The 16,798-nt window shown below is 37.3% G+C and overlaps 2 protein-coding genes across 2 annotated transcripts in view; one reads left to right on the top strand and one right to left on the bottom strand.

The window, feature by feature from the left end:
• Window positions 1–4,143: 4,143 nt before the first annotated feature.
• LOC127627713 (protein SET-like) lies at window positions 4,144–8,321 on the bottom strand. The gene is made up of 8 exons (XM_052104225.1): window positions 8,073–8,321; window positions 7,044–7,101; window positions 6,801–6,943; window positions 6,504–6,607; window positions 6,305–6,418; window positions 6,032–6,202; window positions 5,808–5,948; window positions 4,144–4,889 (listed from the first exon to the last, which is right to left on the bottom strand). The coding sequence occupies exons 1-8, from the start codon at window positions 8,143–8,145 to the stop codon at window positions 4,869–4,871; spliced, it is 825 nt and encodes a 274-aa protein (XP_051960185.1). The 5' UTR covers window positions 8,146–8,321; the 3' UTR covers window positions 4,144–4,868.
• Window positions 8,322–10,440: 2,119 nt separating this feature from the next.
• The window catches only part of LOC127627910 (cytospin-A-like), a 45,184-nt gene continuing 38,826 nt past the window's right edge, over window positions 10,441–16,798 (top strand). Inside the window, exon 1 of the mRNA XM_052104521.1 lies at window positions 10,441–10,589. The gene's annotated coding sequence lies outside the window, so the exon portion shown is untranslated. The remainder of the gene's footprint in view (window positions 10,590–16,798) is intronic.

A 16,798-nucleotide genomic window follows, 5' to 3' on the forward strand; every position in this document is an offset into this window, starting at 1 on the left:
TCACCATGACCCTATAATATGCTTTAAATTAATTTAATTAACTGTAATCTGATTATAAGAATTTAAGACCCTACAGTACTTTTTACTTAAATGTAATAACATTACAGTAACTAATTACTTTGTAAATGGATTACACCCAAAACTGCCCTTGAGTGAGATTTCTTTTAAATTACTGATTCCCAAGCCTTATTCATTGATTAATGCCCCTTATGGTAATATAAATTTGCAGGATGCTTATTTATCTTTTCTTAGCCGTTTCTGTTTTAGGGTGAATCAATATATACTTTCAAGAACAAGCAGGTCACCTCAAAATTAAAAGATACAAATGGGTGATTCTTATGAAACTAAGTTTGAACCATGGCAGTGAGGATTTCTATATAAAAATAACTTTGTTTTATGCTAATTTTAGTAACAAAACAAAAAATGTGCCTGGACAGGATAATTTTCATTACTTAATCATTGTGATGAGAATTTCATGAGAATCAATCAGAATAATAAGAATCTCCTGGCATTTTTATGCACAACAGTTTCTAGAGTTTACTCAGAATGGGGCCAAAAACAAAAAACATCCAGGGAGTGGCAGTTCTGCAGACTGAAACGCCTTGCTGATGAGAGAGGTCAACAGAGAATGACCAGACTGGTTCGAGCTGACAGAAAGGCTATGGAAACTCAGGTAACCACTCTGTACAATTGTAGTGAGCAGAATCGAATTTCAGAATGCACAACACGTCAAATCTTGAGGCAGATGGGCTACAACAGCAGAAGACCACGTCGGGCACATTATTAGGACCACAGTGTTCATATATGTGTGTGTGTGTGTGTGTGTTTGTGTGTGTAATCCAGCAACTACAGACGGGTGCAAGGGATGGAATCACAGACACATGACAGGCGTGGTTGCATCTATGATGCCACTTTGGGTTCACATTCCGACGGTCCAGGTTCCATGTGCACACATAAGACAATCATCATCATCCACACTGATGCCAAAAATACATTTAAACATCTTTTCTTAAAACTGTCACTGAATGTGGTTCTTTACATCTTTTAAACATGTTTATACATAACAAATGTTGCCATAAAGCGAATAAAAACTTTATAAATCAAGCACAAAACGACAAAAGTATGTGTTTATCGATACTTCCGTTGATATAACTATGTATCTTGCCCATAGGTTATCATCAGCTAAAGGCAGTTAGCACATTATTTTTTAAGGATTTTTACTAAGGAGTTTCGGCTTAGTAAAAAAAAATATGATAGCGAAAACCCATATTAAAACAGCATATCGCTAATTTTGTGCGAGATTTGATTTTATTTAGCCAGAATACAGCGTTGCGTGTTCCTCCATGATTATCCTGGATGTAACGTCCGTGACTGTGCTGCCATGGTAACAGTGAGCCAATCAATGAAAACTTTACCCGTTTACGTCATGTTTGCGAACTTTTAATTGGTTTAGACATCTCCCGCAATTTCATTTCGACGAATATGTTTCTGTTGTAGACTCTGCTTCAAAAAGCGGCCAAGATTAACTAAACATTGTTCCATACTACTTTCTCATTCTTAAATGACATACAATTCAAGATTAGACAAATTATCTACATCAATTGCTTTTTAAGGTATAAAAATAAAGATAAGCTTTTAAAGATGTACCAAAACAAACAGGAGTCCCCACACATTTTGTCCAATGGATTTGGATTACATTTCTAGTTATTCATGATATCTGTATAATAAAGATTTAACAATGACATACATATACATTACATCTGCTGTTCAGAGCGGATCACATTGCGGAAACGAGCAAATGATGGTGGTGGAACATGCTTTAACATCAATGAAAATTGGTGTACAGATTTAACAACATTAAAGAGGATGTGCTGTCCTAATTTGGAAGCGCTCTTTATCAACTGTACTCGCCATGGGAGTTTTCCTCTTTGATTCTTGTGAGTGTTTATATTCCTCCACAAGCGTGTATGAGCACAGCAACAGCTGGCTGATCAGATCAGACACAGAACAACAATATCCAGACTCAATTTATTCTCTGCGATTTTAACAGAGCCAACCTCACCCGTGAACTGTCAAAATACAGACAGGCCCCACCAGAGACATAAATATACTGGATCACTGCTAAACAACATTAAAGGATGCATATCTCTCTGTCCCTAGAGCATATTTGGGAGTGGGACTCTCTGATCACTGTCTTGTTCATCTTCTTCGGACCTACAGGCAGAAACTTAAATCAGCCAAGCTTGTAGCAAAGACTGTAAAACGATGGACCAATGAACCAGAGCTGGAACAACAAGCCTGCATTGACTGCATTGATTTGAGTGTTTTTGAAGCTGCAGATACCTGGATGAGCTCACAGATAATGTGACATCATATATCTGTTTCTGTGAGGATGTGGATTTCTACTTGGACTTATTTAACATTCAACAATGACAAACCATGGTTTACAGCAAAACACAGTGAGTGAGGATAAAATCTTGTGCAATCAGGCCAGAAACACACCGATAAAAGAGATTAGATTGGCTAAAAGAAGCTACTCGGAGAAGCTGAAAAACAAATTTTCAGCTAACAACCCAGCATCAGCATGGAGAGGCCTGAAAGACATTACTAGTTACAAGACACCATCCCCCAACACCATAGGGAATCAACAACGGGTAGACGAACTAAATGTGTTTTAGTGTAGATTTGAAAAGCCCAGTCAAACACCCCACATCTGCTCTGACATTCACTTCACACAAACATCCTGCAAACTCCTGCAACCACCCTCCTCCCCCCTCCTGCTACTCAACCTGCACTTAAGATCTGTGAAGAGGATGTGTGCGGGGTCTTCTGGAAACAAAAGACAAGGAAAGAACAGAGCCTATATGGTATTTCACCCTCTTGTCTACAATTCTGTGCTGACCAGCTGGCCACCATCTTCACACAGAGCTTCAACAGATCACTGGAGCAGTGTGAAGTTCCCTGCTGCTTCAAACTCTCCACCCTTGTCCCAAAGGAACCCAAAATCACAAGACTTAATGACTATAGACCCATAGCTCTGACATCTGTGGTCATGAAGTCATTTGAGACTGGTGTGGCCCACCTGAATTACATCACTGGACCCTTACTGGATCCCCTTTAATTTGTTTATCGAGCAACAGGTCTGGTGGATGATGCCGTCAACATAGGATTGCATCATATCCCCTGCAACATCTGGACAGACCAGGGGGAAGAATCCTTTGTGGACTTCAGTTTGGCTTTCAATACCATCATCCCAGCTATTCTCCAGACTAAATTAAACCAACACTCTCTTCCCACCTCTATCTGTCGGTGGATCACCAGCTTTCTGACGACGAGTCTGCATACAGAAGTGAGAATGAACAGCTGGCTGTCTGGTGCAGTCAAAACAACCTGGGGGTGAACACGCTCAAAACAGTGGAGATGATATTGGACTTTAGGAAGTACACCCCAACATTGACCCCGCTCACCAATCTGAACAGCACTGTGACAGCAGTGGAGTCATTCAGGTTCCTAGGCTCTACCATCTCACAGGACCTGAAGTGTGAGACCCACATTGACTCCACTGTGAAAAAGGCCACACAGAGATTGTACTTCCTTCGCCAGTTGAGGAATTTCAACCAGCCACAGGCAATGCTGATACGGTTTTACTCAGCAGTCATTGAGTCTGTTCTCTGCACTTCAGTAACTGTCTGGTTTGGTTAAGCTATGAAATCAGATATCAGAAGACAACAAAGGACAGTTCAGACTGCTGAGAGGATCACTGGTTGCTTGCCCCTACCCTCCCTTCAAGAACTTCCAGAGTGAGGGAAAGCTTTTAATTAATAGACTGATCTAATATATGCAAATGTCTCCAGAAAAAACCTCCACAGACTGTTATCAAAGTGGCAAGTTTAAAGTAATACCTACCTGATTAAATATTTTAACAGAGTAAAGCAAAAAAAAAATATATAAATATGTATAACTGGGATATTTTTGTTGCAATAAATGAGTGCCATTTGTATATCTCCAATAAAGACAACAGGTGTAGAAAAGACCATTTGTAGAACTTTTGTAAGATTCTACAGGCTTTATTACCTCATTTAAATAATCCTTTAATAAGGAAAGCTCAAAATTACAAGAGGAATTTTTTTTAACGTTTTTATTAAAAATGGTTCAAACCTCATGGGTGTCTGTAAAACATTACAATGAAAATTCAATCAACAAATCCAAATGTTGATGTGTCAAATGCCCACTCGCCCCACCCAACCCCATTGAACTGTCAACAATAATAACTGCCATACCCTGATATTGACCCCAAAAACATTTACAAGAGGTGACAGGATCTAGCTGGTGCTTTCCTTTTGTCAAACTTTATCACATAGGAAAAACAGTGTCAACTCTTTGGGGCCCACCTCTGCATTAAAGAATATATATATATATATATATATATATATATATAAAAAACAAATTGTGGCTAGGTATATATGCTATGATTAGATCATCACTGCAACATGGCTTATTCAACTCACAACCATTAACAGAAAAAAAAAATCATTTAATATACTTAAGATATAAACTGCTATTTACTTCAGTATAAGCTACAGAGGACGACGTGCAGATTGTTAATATTTTGCATTTGGAGATTGTAATTAAAAATGACGCAAGAGGCTACAGCAACGAGATGCCACTAGTTTTCCAATGCAGGTACTGTATGTCCAGGGAATTAATTGGGTTTTAGACATGGTCAGGACAGGAGAGGCTTCAGTAGAACAGAAGATGGAGCACAAAAAATAAAAATTAAAACAAAGCTTTTTGCTCCCATGGTTGGAGGGTGACTTCAAAAAGGAAAGAACAGGTATGCAAGTGTTGGTAAATGTCCTTATCAGCCACTAGTCATCCTCACCATCATCCTGAAAGAGAGAAGAAAAAAACACTTTAATTTACTGTGAAGTTTTGGGGTATTTATCCGTGGCAGTTTCTGAAGTTAATAAATACAAGTACTAAATGGTGCATGCATCACTAGAATTTAAATGAGGGTTAACAATTGAAATTAATTGCATGGTATGCCGATTAATCAAATTGCAATTAAATCACAAATAAATATTTGCTGAGAAAGCCCCTCAAATAACAAATTCAATATATAATGAAAATCGTACACATAAAAAAAATAACTTTTAGAATCCAATATTTAGTTTATTCCAATATTATTATTAAACAGAAGCCTTCCAGATGAGTGTTGCCTATGCAGCAAAATTTTCGCTTACTGCCCCCTGGACAAAACAGGTGTACTTCAAGCTTGAATTGCTCCAATGGTAGGAATGTGTCTTATTAGGACCCAGGCACTATTAATTGTATAATAATTTTTAGCACGTTTAAAAAAAATATATATATTTTTTTACACAATCACACTGAATTAACTTGTTATATCACTGTCCTAATTTAAAAACTTAAAATAAATGTTTTGTCAAACCTTGTTACACTATTTCAAATCAGTGTCCATTTTCTCAGTCTTGACTACACACTAGACTCGATTTGTTTGATATTACACAAATTTTGTATCCGTGTACCATTAATGAGGAAGTTGAATTACCATTATGAACAATGTACAAAACATTTAAAGTACAAAATGCACTGAAAGTAAAATTACGATCTCAAGTATTCTGAATAGAACTGTAGCTTAAACCATTTGAACTAAGTATAACAAAAACTTTCATCCTGAGGGCCAGTTTGCATGATAAATATTTGTTAATGCCCTTAACATAAATGTTAACACTTTGCAGCAGTTGTACACATTTCCCTTGACGGCTTAATTTGAAGTTCTCTCTCACCTCACCATCTTCTCCGTCATCCTCCTCTTCATCTTCCTCTCCTTCATCATCGTCGCCCTCTTCGTCAATGTCCTCCAAACCCTCCTCATCTTCATCGTCGTCTTCCTCACCTTCACCCTCTTCTTCGTCCATATCAGGGACCTGAGCAAAACGAGATGTTAAATGCATGTTCTCAATTGCATTACTGCGGGTTTTTCTTCAGGCTTAACAATTATACTTCATACCAGGTAGTACTGTAAAGGGTTAGGCCAGATGTCGTCCTTTATGACCTCCCCGAGTTCATCAGCCCCAGCATCAGAGTGATCGGTGAACCAGGTGAAGAAGCTCTCTGGTTCTTCATGTTGCCTTTTCTTACCAGCCTTGTTCGGTGTCGGTCCAGCACGCTTTGTCAGGTCCTGTATCATACGCAGTCAGTTAATTGAAATCCAAACAGAACTGCATAAAATTAAAATAGAGATTTAAATGGGTGTTCAGGGTAGAAAAGAATGTGAACCTACCTTTCCAGCCTTCCATTTAATTTCAGTGGATTTTGAAGACGGGTCCCCAATCTCATTCAAGTGGAACTCTTTTGAAAGGACTTTGTTTTCGAAGTACGGATTTTCATCGAAGTACTGCCGAGACAGCATAAAATTGATCAGTTTCAGACATGACTTGATATTGCTTTTTAAAATTTGCTTAGATAATAACGGTACTTACAAAATCTATTCTGTAACCTGATTTTATGTCCTCAAACTCTGTGACCTCCACTCTGGTAAGATAATGAAGTGTTTCTTCATCCTCCTCACCAAGCAAGGCTGAGACTAAAAATTAAGTAAAAAAAGCAAACAAAAATGTTCAATGCACAATATTAAATGAATACAGTACTAACATACAGAAGTCACACCAAAGTGTAACATCAGTTGATGGTTTTTAACATTGTGTATTCAGTATCACTTTATTGTTCCATTAAAATTATATCAGAATTTTTATATTAAGTTCTAATATTTCTCTCACCTTGTGGATGGTTGACAAATGTTGTGACCCAGAAGTTTGGAATTTTGGCTATGAGTTCTGATCTTTTCTGGAAGAATGGCTGACGTAGCTTATTATACTTCTGCTCTACTTTTAAAATTTCCTCACTCGCCTGTTCATTTAATCTGTAGAACAACAACAAAAGGCCATAATGAAATAAAATGCATTTACTGCATATAACACACAGTCAATCCTAAAAGAGCACTGGCAACAGTTGTAGGTTACCTGTCAATTTCATTCTGTACTTCATCGATGTGTTCAATTGCCTCCTGTTGCTCTTTTTCTAAAATGTAATAAAACCAAAACATTAATAACACACACACAGACTATGTACCGCAAAATTCACGTAAAAGCACACAAAAAGCAGTTATATGCAATACTACACATAATTGCCAGTGCATTGCAAAATCAATTTATAACTAATAGAAAAGCTCGACTTTCCCCAAAATACAAATAATTAATATATATAAAAAGAAACGACGTAAAAACGCTGTATTAAACAACAATTGAATATAAACAAAGTAGCATGTTCGGGCCAAATTCAAACTAATAATTGAAACAAAAGTGAAGCGGTGCAAACACTAGGTGTATCGGTCGACCAGCTCATTTAGGTCCCGTTTCAGCAGCTGCTGCGCAAGGCCGCGAGGTTTAAACGCACGAGGCCACACGCAGAGCCATTTTACCTTCTTCCAAATGTACAACGCATCTCCTGTACGTGCATTAACCGTCAAATAGTAGACGTTAATTCGAGCAACATGAAAGTTGCACGTCTACAAGTGATTTCTAAAGCAGCGTGGTTCGGGACACATGCGGGAACAGTTCGTGATGGCGGGGGAGACACAATAACCAGTTAGCTTATTAGCACCCAGCATGGGCTCCATACAGCGCACAATTAAACACATTCGTTTCGGACTTTCCAAAACCGCATGTACGTTCGAAATAATAATGAAAACCCACTGAGAAATGTGCAGTTATAATAAATTGAACTCCGCGCAAGCCCCGTGTTCGTCGCGAGTGGCACAATGAAGCCGACGCGCGACGAATCATCTCGGCCTCCAGTGCGCGCGACATCCCTTTGCTTACATTGCCGCGCAAAAATCTCCTTTTCGTGGAATCAACGGGTACGGACTCGGGCTTGTCTTTAGAAATGAAATACATGCTGAGTAACTAGTTAAAATGGAGATTCATGCATTAAACGCAAAAGGTGCAAGTTCTTGAAAATGGCGGTGCGCAAGGAGACCGCCATTACTTTACCCGAGGTCTCGTCCGCTCCGTCGTGATTTGAGTTCTGCTCCTTTCGGCTCACTTTCGCCGCCGATGTCGACATTATTCCCGAACAGCCGAGGATTAGCCTTCTGGCTCCCGAAACAAAAACTCCTAAAACGTCCTCCTGCGCTTGAGGAAAGCGAAAGAAGGGGAAAATAAAGCTGTCTGTTGCTCAGCTAAGACGAGCGAATATCACAACGTGTGTTGCGCTTCCCCTCCACACTTACAAGCACACTCAAATGTGAGATGCGCCTCCTCTTTTCTGACACCCGCCGCTACTGTGTTGTGCTCGCATGCGCGCCACCTTAGGCCGTCCCGAGAACGCGCTTTAGGAGAATAAAAGAGCCATGCTTTATTATTTATTTTAATTTTATTTTTGCTGTGATAAGTACAATGTTACAGCAAAAGTCAAATTTAGAACAATAAAAAAACTCACGACGGGTATATTGACCATTTTAAGTATACAAAGTATAGAAGGTGATAAATTAAAACATATACAAGGTAGGCTATATAATAATATTCAAAAAGTAAGATTCAAGCCCTTGCAGAAAACCACACTCTTTGTGGCTTTTTTTTTACTCCTGTTAAATGTATCAAATTATCGACCTAATTCTGTTTTGAAATATGTAAAATTAGTTTTTTTTTTTTTTTTGTGATGCCCATTTACATTAATTAAACATTTTCCACAAATGAGCAATACATTTATAATATACCATACTAGGCTACTACTGTCAAAATAAAATAAAGCGTCCCTTAAATGTATATCAATACCAGTATTCACCCTAATAAAATACTCTAAATCACACAGAACAGTTTTGTATAGACATGCACAGTCAAAGGTGCACAATGCTTTCAATTTCAATGTTACGAAAAACTCATTTTAAATCAATGTCTTTCCTAAATCTTTCGATCACTGTTTTACAAGATAAATCTTGTGAAAGGAGCCATGCTTCCTCCTGGAGAGATTTGAGAGTGCGGAGTAGAATGTGATAAAATGTACCCCTGATTAAAAAAGGAAAGGCTGGAAAGTTGTATGCTGAAGTATCCAACTTGACTGGAAGAGTCATAGAGGAACTGCAGTGAAATATCACAAATTCATTTTATTTTCTGATTAGATTTAGAGCATAATTTCAATGAGAATGTCACAATAAATGGTTAATAGAAATATACTTGTAAACGCGTTGCCACTTATTAAAGGTGTAGGAGTAGAACTGGGCCTCTACATGCCAGCAAGCATTTGTGGAGTGATAGGATAAAGCCTTTCTAAAGAAATTATACTGAGTCTACAAGTCCTTTGTTGTACTGCCTCTTTACCCTGTTGCTTTAATTTCGGAATAGTTGTTTACTTTTCTTAAAAACCTCCAGCCCACAGTTACATTCTTATGTTATTCGTTATCTTTCATATTTAAGGTTTGCAACCAATCACATCCACAGCCTAGACCAATATAATGAGAATGCATTATCAATACAAGAAATGTTCCCTGCATTTTTATGTTAACAATATTCAGGTAAAGACTGACTCATTTTGTATGTACTGAAAAGCTTTTCATCTACATTTTTCATTAAAAGCTGTTAAAAGTGTTGGCAGATACTTTGAACCTGATTAATATATGCATTCATCAACCTGCACGGATGCAGAAGACAAAAACCAACTCAAGAGTTGGATTGCCTGATTATTTTAAATGTGCTTTCTATATGTGGATATATGTTTTACATTTTAAAATAACTTATAACCGATATAACAAACAAAACATGTTCAGTGTGCAAGCGTATTATCGAGTAATTTTGTGAAGCCAGAGAGTATTACATTAGAAACGACAGGGAGAGATGCTTTTTTTTTTTTTAAAGTAAAAGTAAAAGAGTTGAAAGCATACATTTTTCATTGACCTTAAAATGAATTAGGTTCTGCAACACTCATATTGTTCCCGTCCCATATTACTTTTTTCTTCTGGGCAGATGTCGGGCAGTCCTAGTCACTATTCACTTTCATTACATCTTTTTTTCCATACAATTAAAGTGAACGGTAACTGGGGCTGTCATTCTGCCTAACATTTCCTTGTGGGTTTCACTGAAGAAGAAGAAGAAGAAGAAGAAGAAGAAGAAGAAGAAGAAAGAAGAAGAAGAAAAAGAAGAAAAAGAAGTAAAGTAATACAGCTTTGAAATAACATGGGGATGAGTAAATGATGACAGAATTTTCATTTTTGGGTGAACTATCCTTTCAAGCAAAATCAGAATATGTCCAAAGTCACGCGAACGCTTTAGACTTTTATTTTGAAAAATGTTTCCGTTAACTGAAAAAAACTTGACACACACAGTTGTTTCCAGCTTCACAACGCTTTAGGTTTTGGCTTGGCAAGAGACGGGGAAATACTACCATCACTCAACTGCTGGGATATCAGGGCATCTGAGATTTTCTACATGATGAGTGCCATTCCTTTTCTGCAATGATAACAGTAGCTCATGTTAATTCGGATGCATCTTAAGAAGTTCTCCGAGGAGCGCAAGGTAAAATATAAATGTGAAGTTATTGTCCTCTCTTTTTATCGGTGTTGTCGATTATTCTTTTGGATTGTGTCCTTTCGGCTTGATTGTGGACGGAACTGTCGGCAAAGAACGCCTCAGGGCCTCAAGGAGCGTTTCGAACTTTTGTTTTCTAAATGGAATGTCGGTCTTGTAACAATGTATCTTTAAAGAATGACCACTCGTTATCGGGGTTCGATGTCATCAGTTACATTGTTTCAGTTTGCTGAGACAAGTTTTTCCTTTGAAAGATATGTTAGTGTTGCCATAAAAGGAGTTAGAACGTTACTAATAATGAAAAAGGAAACAACTCAGGAGTTTGCCAGCAGTGTCACTGATAGTTAAAATGATTCATATTTAACATTAAAGGCAATAAGAAGCTTGTATGCATTGACTCCATTTCGTGTTCAATATTTGGTCAATCTTTCATTGTATTTTCTTCGTTTGTGTTTTTATTCTTCTGTCAAATGTATCAGTTGCAATTCGCTTTACATGGATCCACACTACATCTCCAGAATGTGTCAGTAATGGCAAGTGATTTCCTTTACATTTGTTTGGAATAGACTCTTCTAAATCTAGGCTGTCACCCATAGCGTTTTGATGAGCTGCTTTGAATTGGATTGTATCAGCAGCAGCAGCACATTCCAGTCAACGCAGTGTTCGCTGACATCAGGGTAGAATATTGAGTTTAGGCATTTCTTACTGAAAAAATGATACCTTGATGAATCAGAGTCTATGGAGTTTGTGAGGTGTTCATAATTACTTTTCAGTTTCTGTTTTAAAAATCTGTTTTTAAGGGAATGGCTCCTGAGGAATATTTTTCTTGGCCATTAGAGAGTAATCTGTCATTTTCATTTCTTTCAGATTCAGAATTCAACACTTTTCAGCAATGTTTGGTTAGTCGTGCGTTGGAACTGCCAAGATTCAGAGTGTCAAGTTTAACTTCATTTCCCGATGGATGAAATCAAATCCCTTTCTATATTCTTCTTTCTCATTGAATATCCTGTTTCACTCATACATTTTTCAGATTAGGAAATTAAAATGGGTTGTGAATTAGGTTTTTTTGTTGATTTATAATTTCATGTGATTTATGAAGATACACATTAATAGTGGTCCGGTTCACATAAAATACTTTAAGGGATAGTTCACCTAAAAATGAAAACTCGTCATTATCTAGTAATCATTTTTATTTGTATAGTGCTTTTCACAGTACACATTGTTTCAAAGAAGCTTTACAGAAAATGATGCTGTAATTACTTAAATATCCTCATTAAAAAATGTAAAGCCAAAGCTAAAGTCAAGTGTAGCAAGGAACCCAAAACTCCATAAGATGTTAGTTAATGGAGAGAGAGAAAAAAAAACCTTGGTAGACACCAGGCTTAGCTGGGGGAGCCAGTTTCTCTAAGGATATACAGCATGAATATAATGCCAATATCAGTTAGCTTTATGTAATAAAAGTCATGTTTGCCCTCTACATTTTGAGTAAATCAATTGCATATGCAACCAAATTTCGTACTAATATTATTATTGTCACACAATATACATTTGCATATATACAGTTAACTTATTTTTTTCACATATCCCAGCTAAACTGGGATACAGAGTGCAGGGTCAGCCATGATACGGCACCCCTGGAGCAGATAGGTTCAAGGGCCTTGCTCAAAGGCCCAACAGTGGGATCTTGGCAGTATTGGGGCTTGAACACCTGACCTTATGGTCAGTAACCCAGAGCCTTAACAGCTGAGCCACCACTGCCCCATATATGTTTGTTATTAGCAATGCGATGTGAATTGTCTTCACGTTGTATGTGAACGCACCATTATTGGGCTTAAACTTTTCCATGAACAGTTTTCACAATAGAAATGTGTTGCAAATCTCTAGAGCTGGTACATTTGAATTTGAGAACTTGAACAATAAATATTTGCACACGTAATCAATACATATTATGCAAGTAAAAGTTTCTTTTTCGCTCGTTCTGTGAATTTTGTGTCCAAAGATGTGATCCACACAATCCATTTCCATTTCATGTCTCTTTTGATCCTTTTTGTTATTTACAGTCAGTTGGTGATCAAAAAGTAAAAAATAAACGTGAATTCTAATCATACAATTTACCGTGCAACCTCTCTCTTTTTAATGTGCGATGTGCTAATTCAACCGTAAACATTTGACCAGAGCTGCTGGTCAAACCCCTTAAACTCGCTATATCATGGAAAAAGTTTACGCTTAAAACAATAAAGTATCCATATACATATGTCAGGCAAGAGTCTTTTTTTATTTATTTTTATTTGGGGGTTTGTCTGAAAAAAATTGAGAATTATTCCACAGTATGTGTGAATGGTGAGCTTTTAAATTTAAGTGTGACAATTTTTTTGTGCTCGTAAATACTTGTATATCGTACAAGTGCATACAAAGAAACATGTAGCAAAATGTAGTTATGTAGAAAGTATAATACATCTGTACATATAAATATTTAAAGGGACAATCATACATTATTAAATCTATTTACTAGCCAATGGCAATTCTTTATCCAACTTGTCAGTAGAGGGTTGCCTATATAAATTTAGTGAGTAGATTTTTTGATAGTTTTTGAAACAAAACTATTTACTCACGTTATTCAAAACCCAAATGACTTTTATTTATTTATTTATTTATATTGGGTACAAAAGGGCTTTAAAATTTTGCTTATAGCAAATATGCTTTTCAATATTGAATCGTTGTACTTCTATGAGCATTTCATTCAAAATGGCAATTTGTATTTGTTTTAGCCGGGCAGGTGGAAAAACTGCCAGCATACTCAGTGGGACGTCCGGTGGATTGGACTGAGAGACACTGACCCAGTTGTATCTCTCTTGAGCAGACTGCACTCTGCTTGAGCACAGTTTAACAGCTCTCAGAGGAATGAGAGTACATGCAGTTATTTTTAAAGTTCTTATTGCTGAAGCCCTGCACAGATGTCTCTTTTAAAGGTAACAACCTTTAAAAGTTGGAATTCTATAGTGCATCTAGACCATGGGCTGTTTTGGGATTTTTATTGGCATATTTGCATTTTAAAGCCTCCTGCAGTAAAAATTGCAGTATGTTCAGTATGTCTGTGTGGAATCAACTGTCCAAACAAACCCATTCCAACCCCCACCACTCCACTCCCTCCATACTGATGCTCAATTAACAAGCTGCTGCTCTGTCCGATCTGCAAGGAATTTTCATTAGATGCATGTGTAGTTGCTCTTGAATAGCAAAGGGATAGTTAACCCAAAAATGAAAATTCTGTCATCATTTACTCCCTCATGCTCCAGCAGATTGCCAGGTCAGGAGTGGTCACTGTTTTTGTGGGCCTTCAGAGATTCCTGGGTTGTTTTATTCTTCTTGGCTCCTCCTCTCCCTCCAGAATCAGACTCTTGGAGTGCTGTTTATTTTTCAAAAGCTTCCTATTATACCCCATGGGGTCTAGGGAGTCCCTGCTCCCTTTTAATGTTGGAAAAACAGGCTGAACTTCACTGGCCTTCCTTTCAGATGGTGAGGTAACAGACCCAACATCTTTACCACATGGAAATCCATGGACAAAACAAAATCTGTTTTTCTTGAGCAGCCGCCTTTTGATTTTTGAGATAACTTCTATTTCTCATTTCTAATGAGTATTCTGAGTAGAAACAGGGTCCATTTTATCAGTCCAGTTATTTTTGCTTATCCACAGTATTGGGCTCGTTTTCTCACCGTACGTGACACTGGAGCCAAATTACTTTCAACCATTTTGCAGATATTCAAAGCCCCATCAGACATTGTTACTTCCACAGTCAAACCTACCACACAAGAATGAGATTGGACATGATCATCAGATAAAGGCAATGTGTTTGTTGGAATATTTAACCTGGAATTTTGAAATGTAGATTTTTATTTATTAATTAATCGGATATGCATTTCAAATTTAAAATGTTAGTGCTATGTAAGATGCAAGTATTTAAACATGCAATATTTGCCCTCTGTCTTACAATAGAAAAGTACTGACTGACAGTAATTTCCAAGAATGCAAACTTCCTCACCTATTGGCTTTATCACATTTAAAGCCTTAATTCCAAAAAGTATTCTGTGCCTTTAAGGCTTGGGTATTTGTTTTTACGTTCATTTGACTATTGTGCATGTAAAGTTAAGTGTATCCACTCTATCTCAGCATGCTGTTTTGTTTGGACATCTGTGTTGAGAATCACGGTCTGAACAGGTGCTCTGGGGCTTTGTGCACCTGGAATGACCATTAACCCCAAGAGAAACTGAAATGCACTCAAAAACCTACCGCTCCATTAAACGGAAACAGCTTTTAAAAGGTATACCTTGCTTCCCATTGGCCAATGGCCAGACTCGTTTTGAGAGTGAGCCCTAGAGTAAGTGTTATATGATTCAGCCTTGGTGGAAATATTAAATCTGTTGTTTTTAGTACTTAATAACATGAGTGTCCTATACACAGCTCCGATTACATTGGCTTTCGTCTAGATTTTTCTGTTACCTGAAATGGGCCATGTACGGAATGGAATACTAGAGTACTGCTCGCTGCATACTGTGCAATGTACATTAAATATTGCTGTGTACTTTTTAAAATTAGAATGTGAAAGAGTATGTATTATGCAACAATAAACTTTTCAAACAGTAGTTGTTGCATAACCTCATCATGTTGCATGTTTAATTATGTGAGTTGCATCCAGGTATCTCAGAAATACACTGGTGGCCTAAAGTTTGGAATAATGTACAGATTTTGCTGTTTTGGAACAAATTATTTTCAATTACATAATTAAAAAATGTATTTAATTCACCAAAGTGGCATTCAGCTGATCACAAAGTATAGTCAGGACATTGCTGATGTAAAAAACATCACCATCAATATTTGAAAAAAGTAATTTTTGATCAAATCTAGACTGGCCCCGTTTCCAGAAGCCATCACTCCAACACCTTATCCTTGAGTAATCTTGCTAAATTGCTAATTTGGTACTAGAAAATCACTTGCAATTATATCAAACACAGTTGAAAGCTATTTTGGTTAGTCTCTAGTTTGAGAAATAGATGCCTCATATATCCTCCGCTGACAGCTTCATTGAATTCTACCTGCTCATCACCAGTTTCATGTACAACAGTAAAGAGAAGACTCAGGGATGCAGGCCTTATGGGTAGAATTGCAAAGAAAAAGACACTTTTGAAACCGAAAACAAAAAGACAAGATTAGAGTGGGCAAAGAAACCCAGACATTGGAAAACAGATAATTGGAAAAGAGTGTTATGGATCTTAAACCCATTGAGCTTTTGTGGTATCAGCTAGACTGTAAGGTGTGTGAGAAGTGCCTGACAAGACAGCCACATCTATGGCATGTGCTACAAGAAGCGTGGGGTGAAAGGTCACCTGAGTATCTGGACAAACTGACAGCTAGAATGCCAAGGATCTGCAAAGCTGTCATTGCTGCACATGGAGGATTTTTGGATGAGAACTCTTTGAAGTAGTTTAAGAAGTTCTGAACATTTTGTATTTATTATTTTTCAAATTGTAATAGTAATTTTTCATGTTATTAATGTCCTGACTATACATTGTGATCAGTAGATTGCAACTTTGGTGAATAAAAGTACCAATTTCTTTCCACAAGTGCAAAATCTGTACATTATTCCAAACATTTGGCCACCAGTGTATTTATTCTGTAATTTAAGTCAAATTTTGTGTAAAATAGTCTTAATTTTAGACAAATTTAGGCATTAAGAATCTTGACAGAAATTACTTCTGAGTAATTTGGCACATTGGAAATGTAAGGTCAAGTTAATAGCATTGCGGGATACATCATCTAGCACTATATGCTTTTGGGTATACTGCGCCTTGTGCATGTTTTGGTAAATGTGCATGACAATTTGCATACGATGCACTGTATAAAATAAATAATATGAACTGCAGAATTAGTAAGAGGACTGGTAGTGTACTCTCCTGCACATAGATATGGATTTGCTTATGTGGGCCTGCATGCTTGAAGTTCTGTGTCGTTGGTGGGTGGTTTTTAAGAAACGTGTTCATAAATATTCTGTTGAAGTGTAGTGGCAGTGTGGTTCAAAGTGCTTAGCTTTATGTGAAAACCCAGTAGGCAGTTGTGTAGTGAATATATTGAACACTAGAAGTCTGAGTGGAACATTTAAGGTTTGGTAGAAAGTTGGCTGCAATGAGCTATCAACTGGGAA

This window comes from Xyrauchen texanus, chromosome 34, assembly GCF_025860055.1.
Source record: "Xyrauchen texanus isolate HMW12.3.18 chromosome 34, RBS_HiC_50CHRs, whole genome shotgun sequence".
NCBI lineage: Eukaryota > Metazoa > Chordata > Actinopteri > Cypriniformes > Catostomidae > Xyrauchen > Xyrauchen texanus.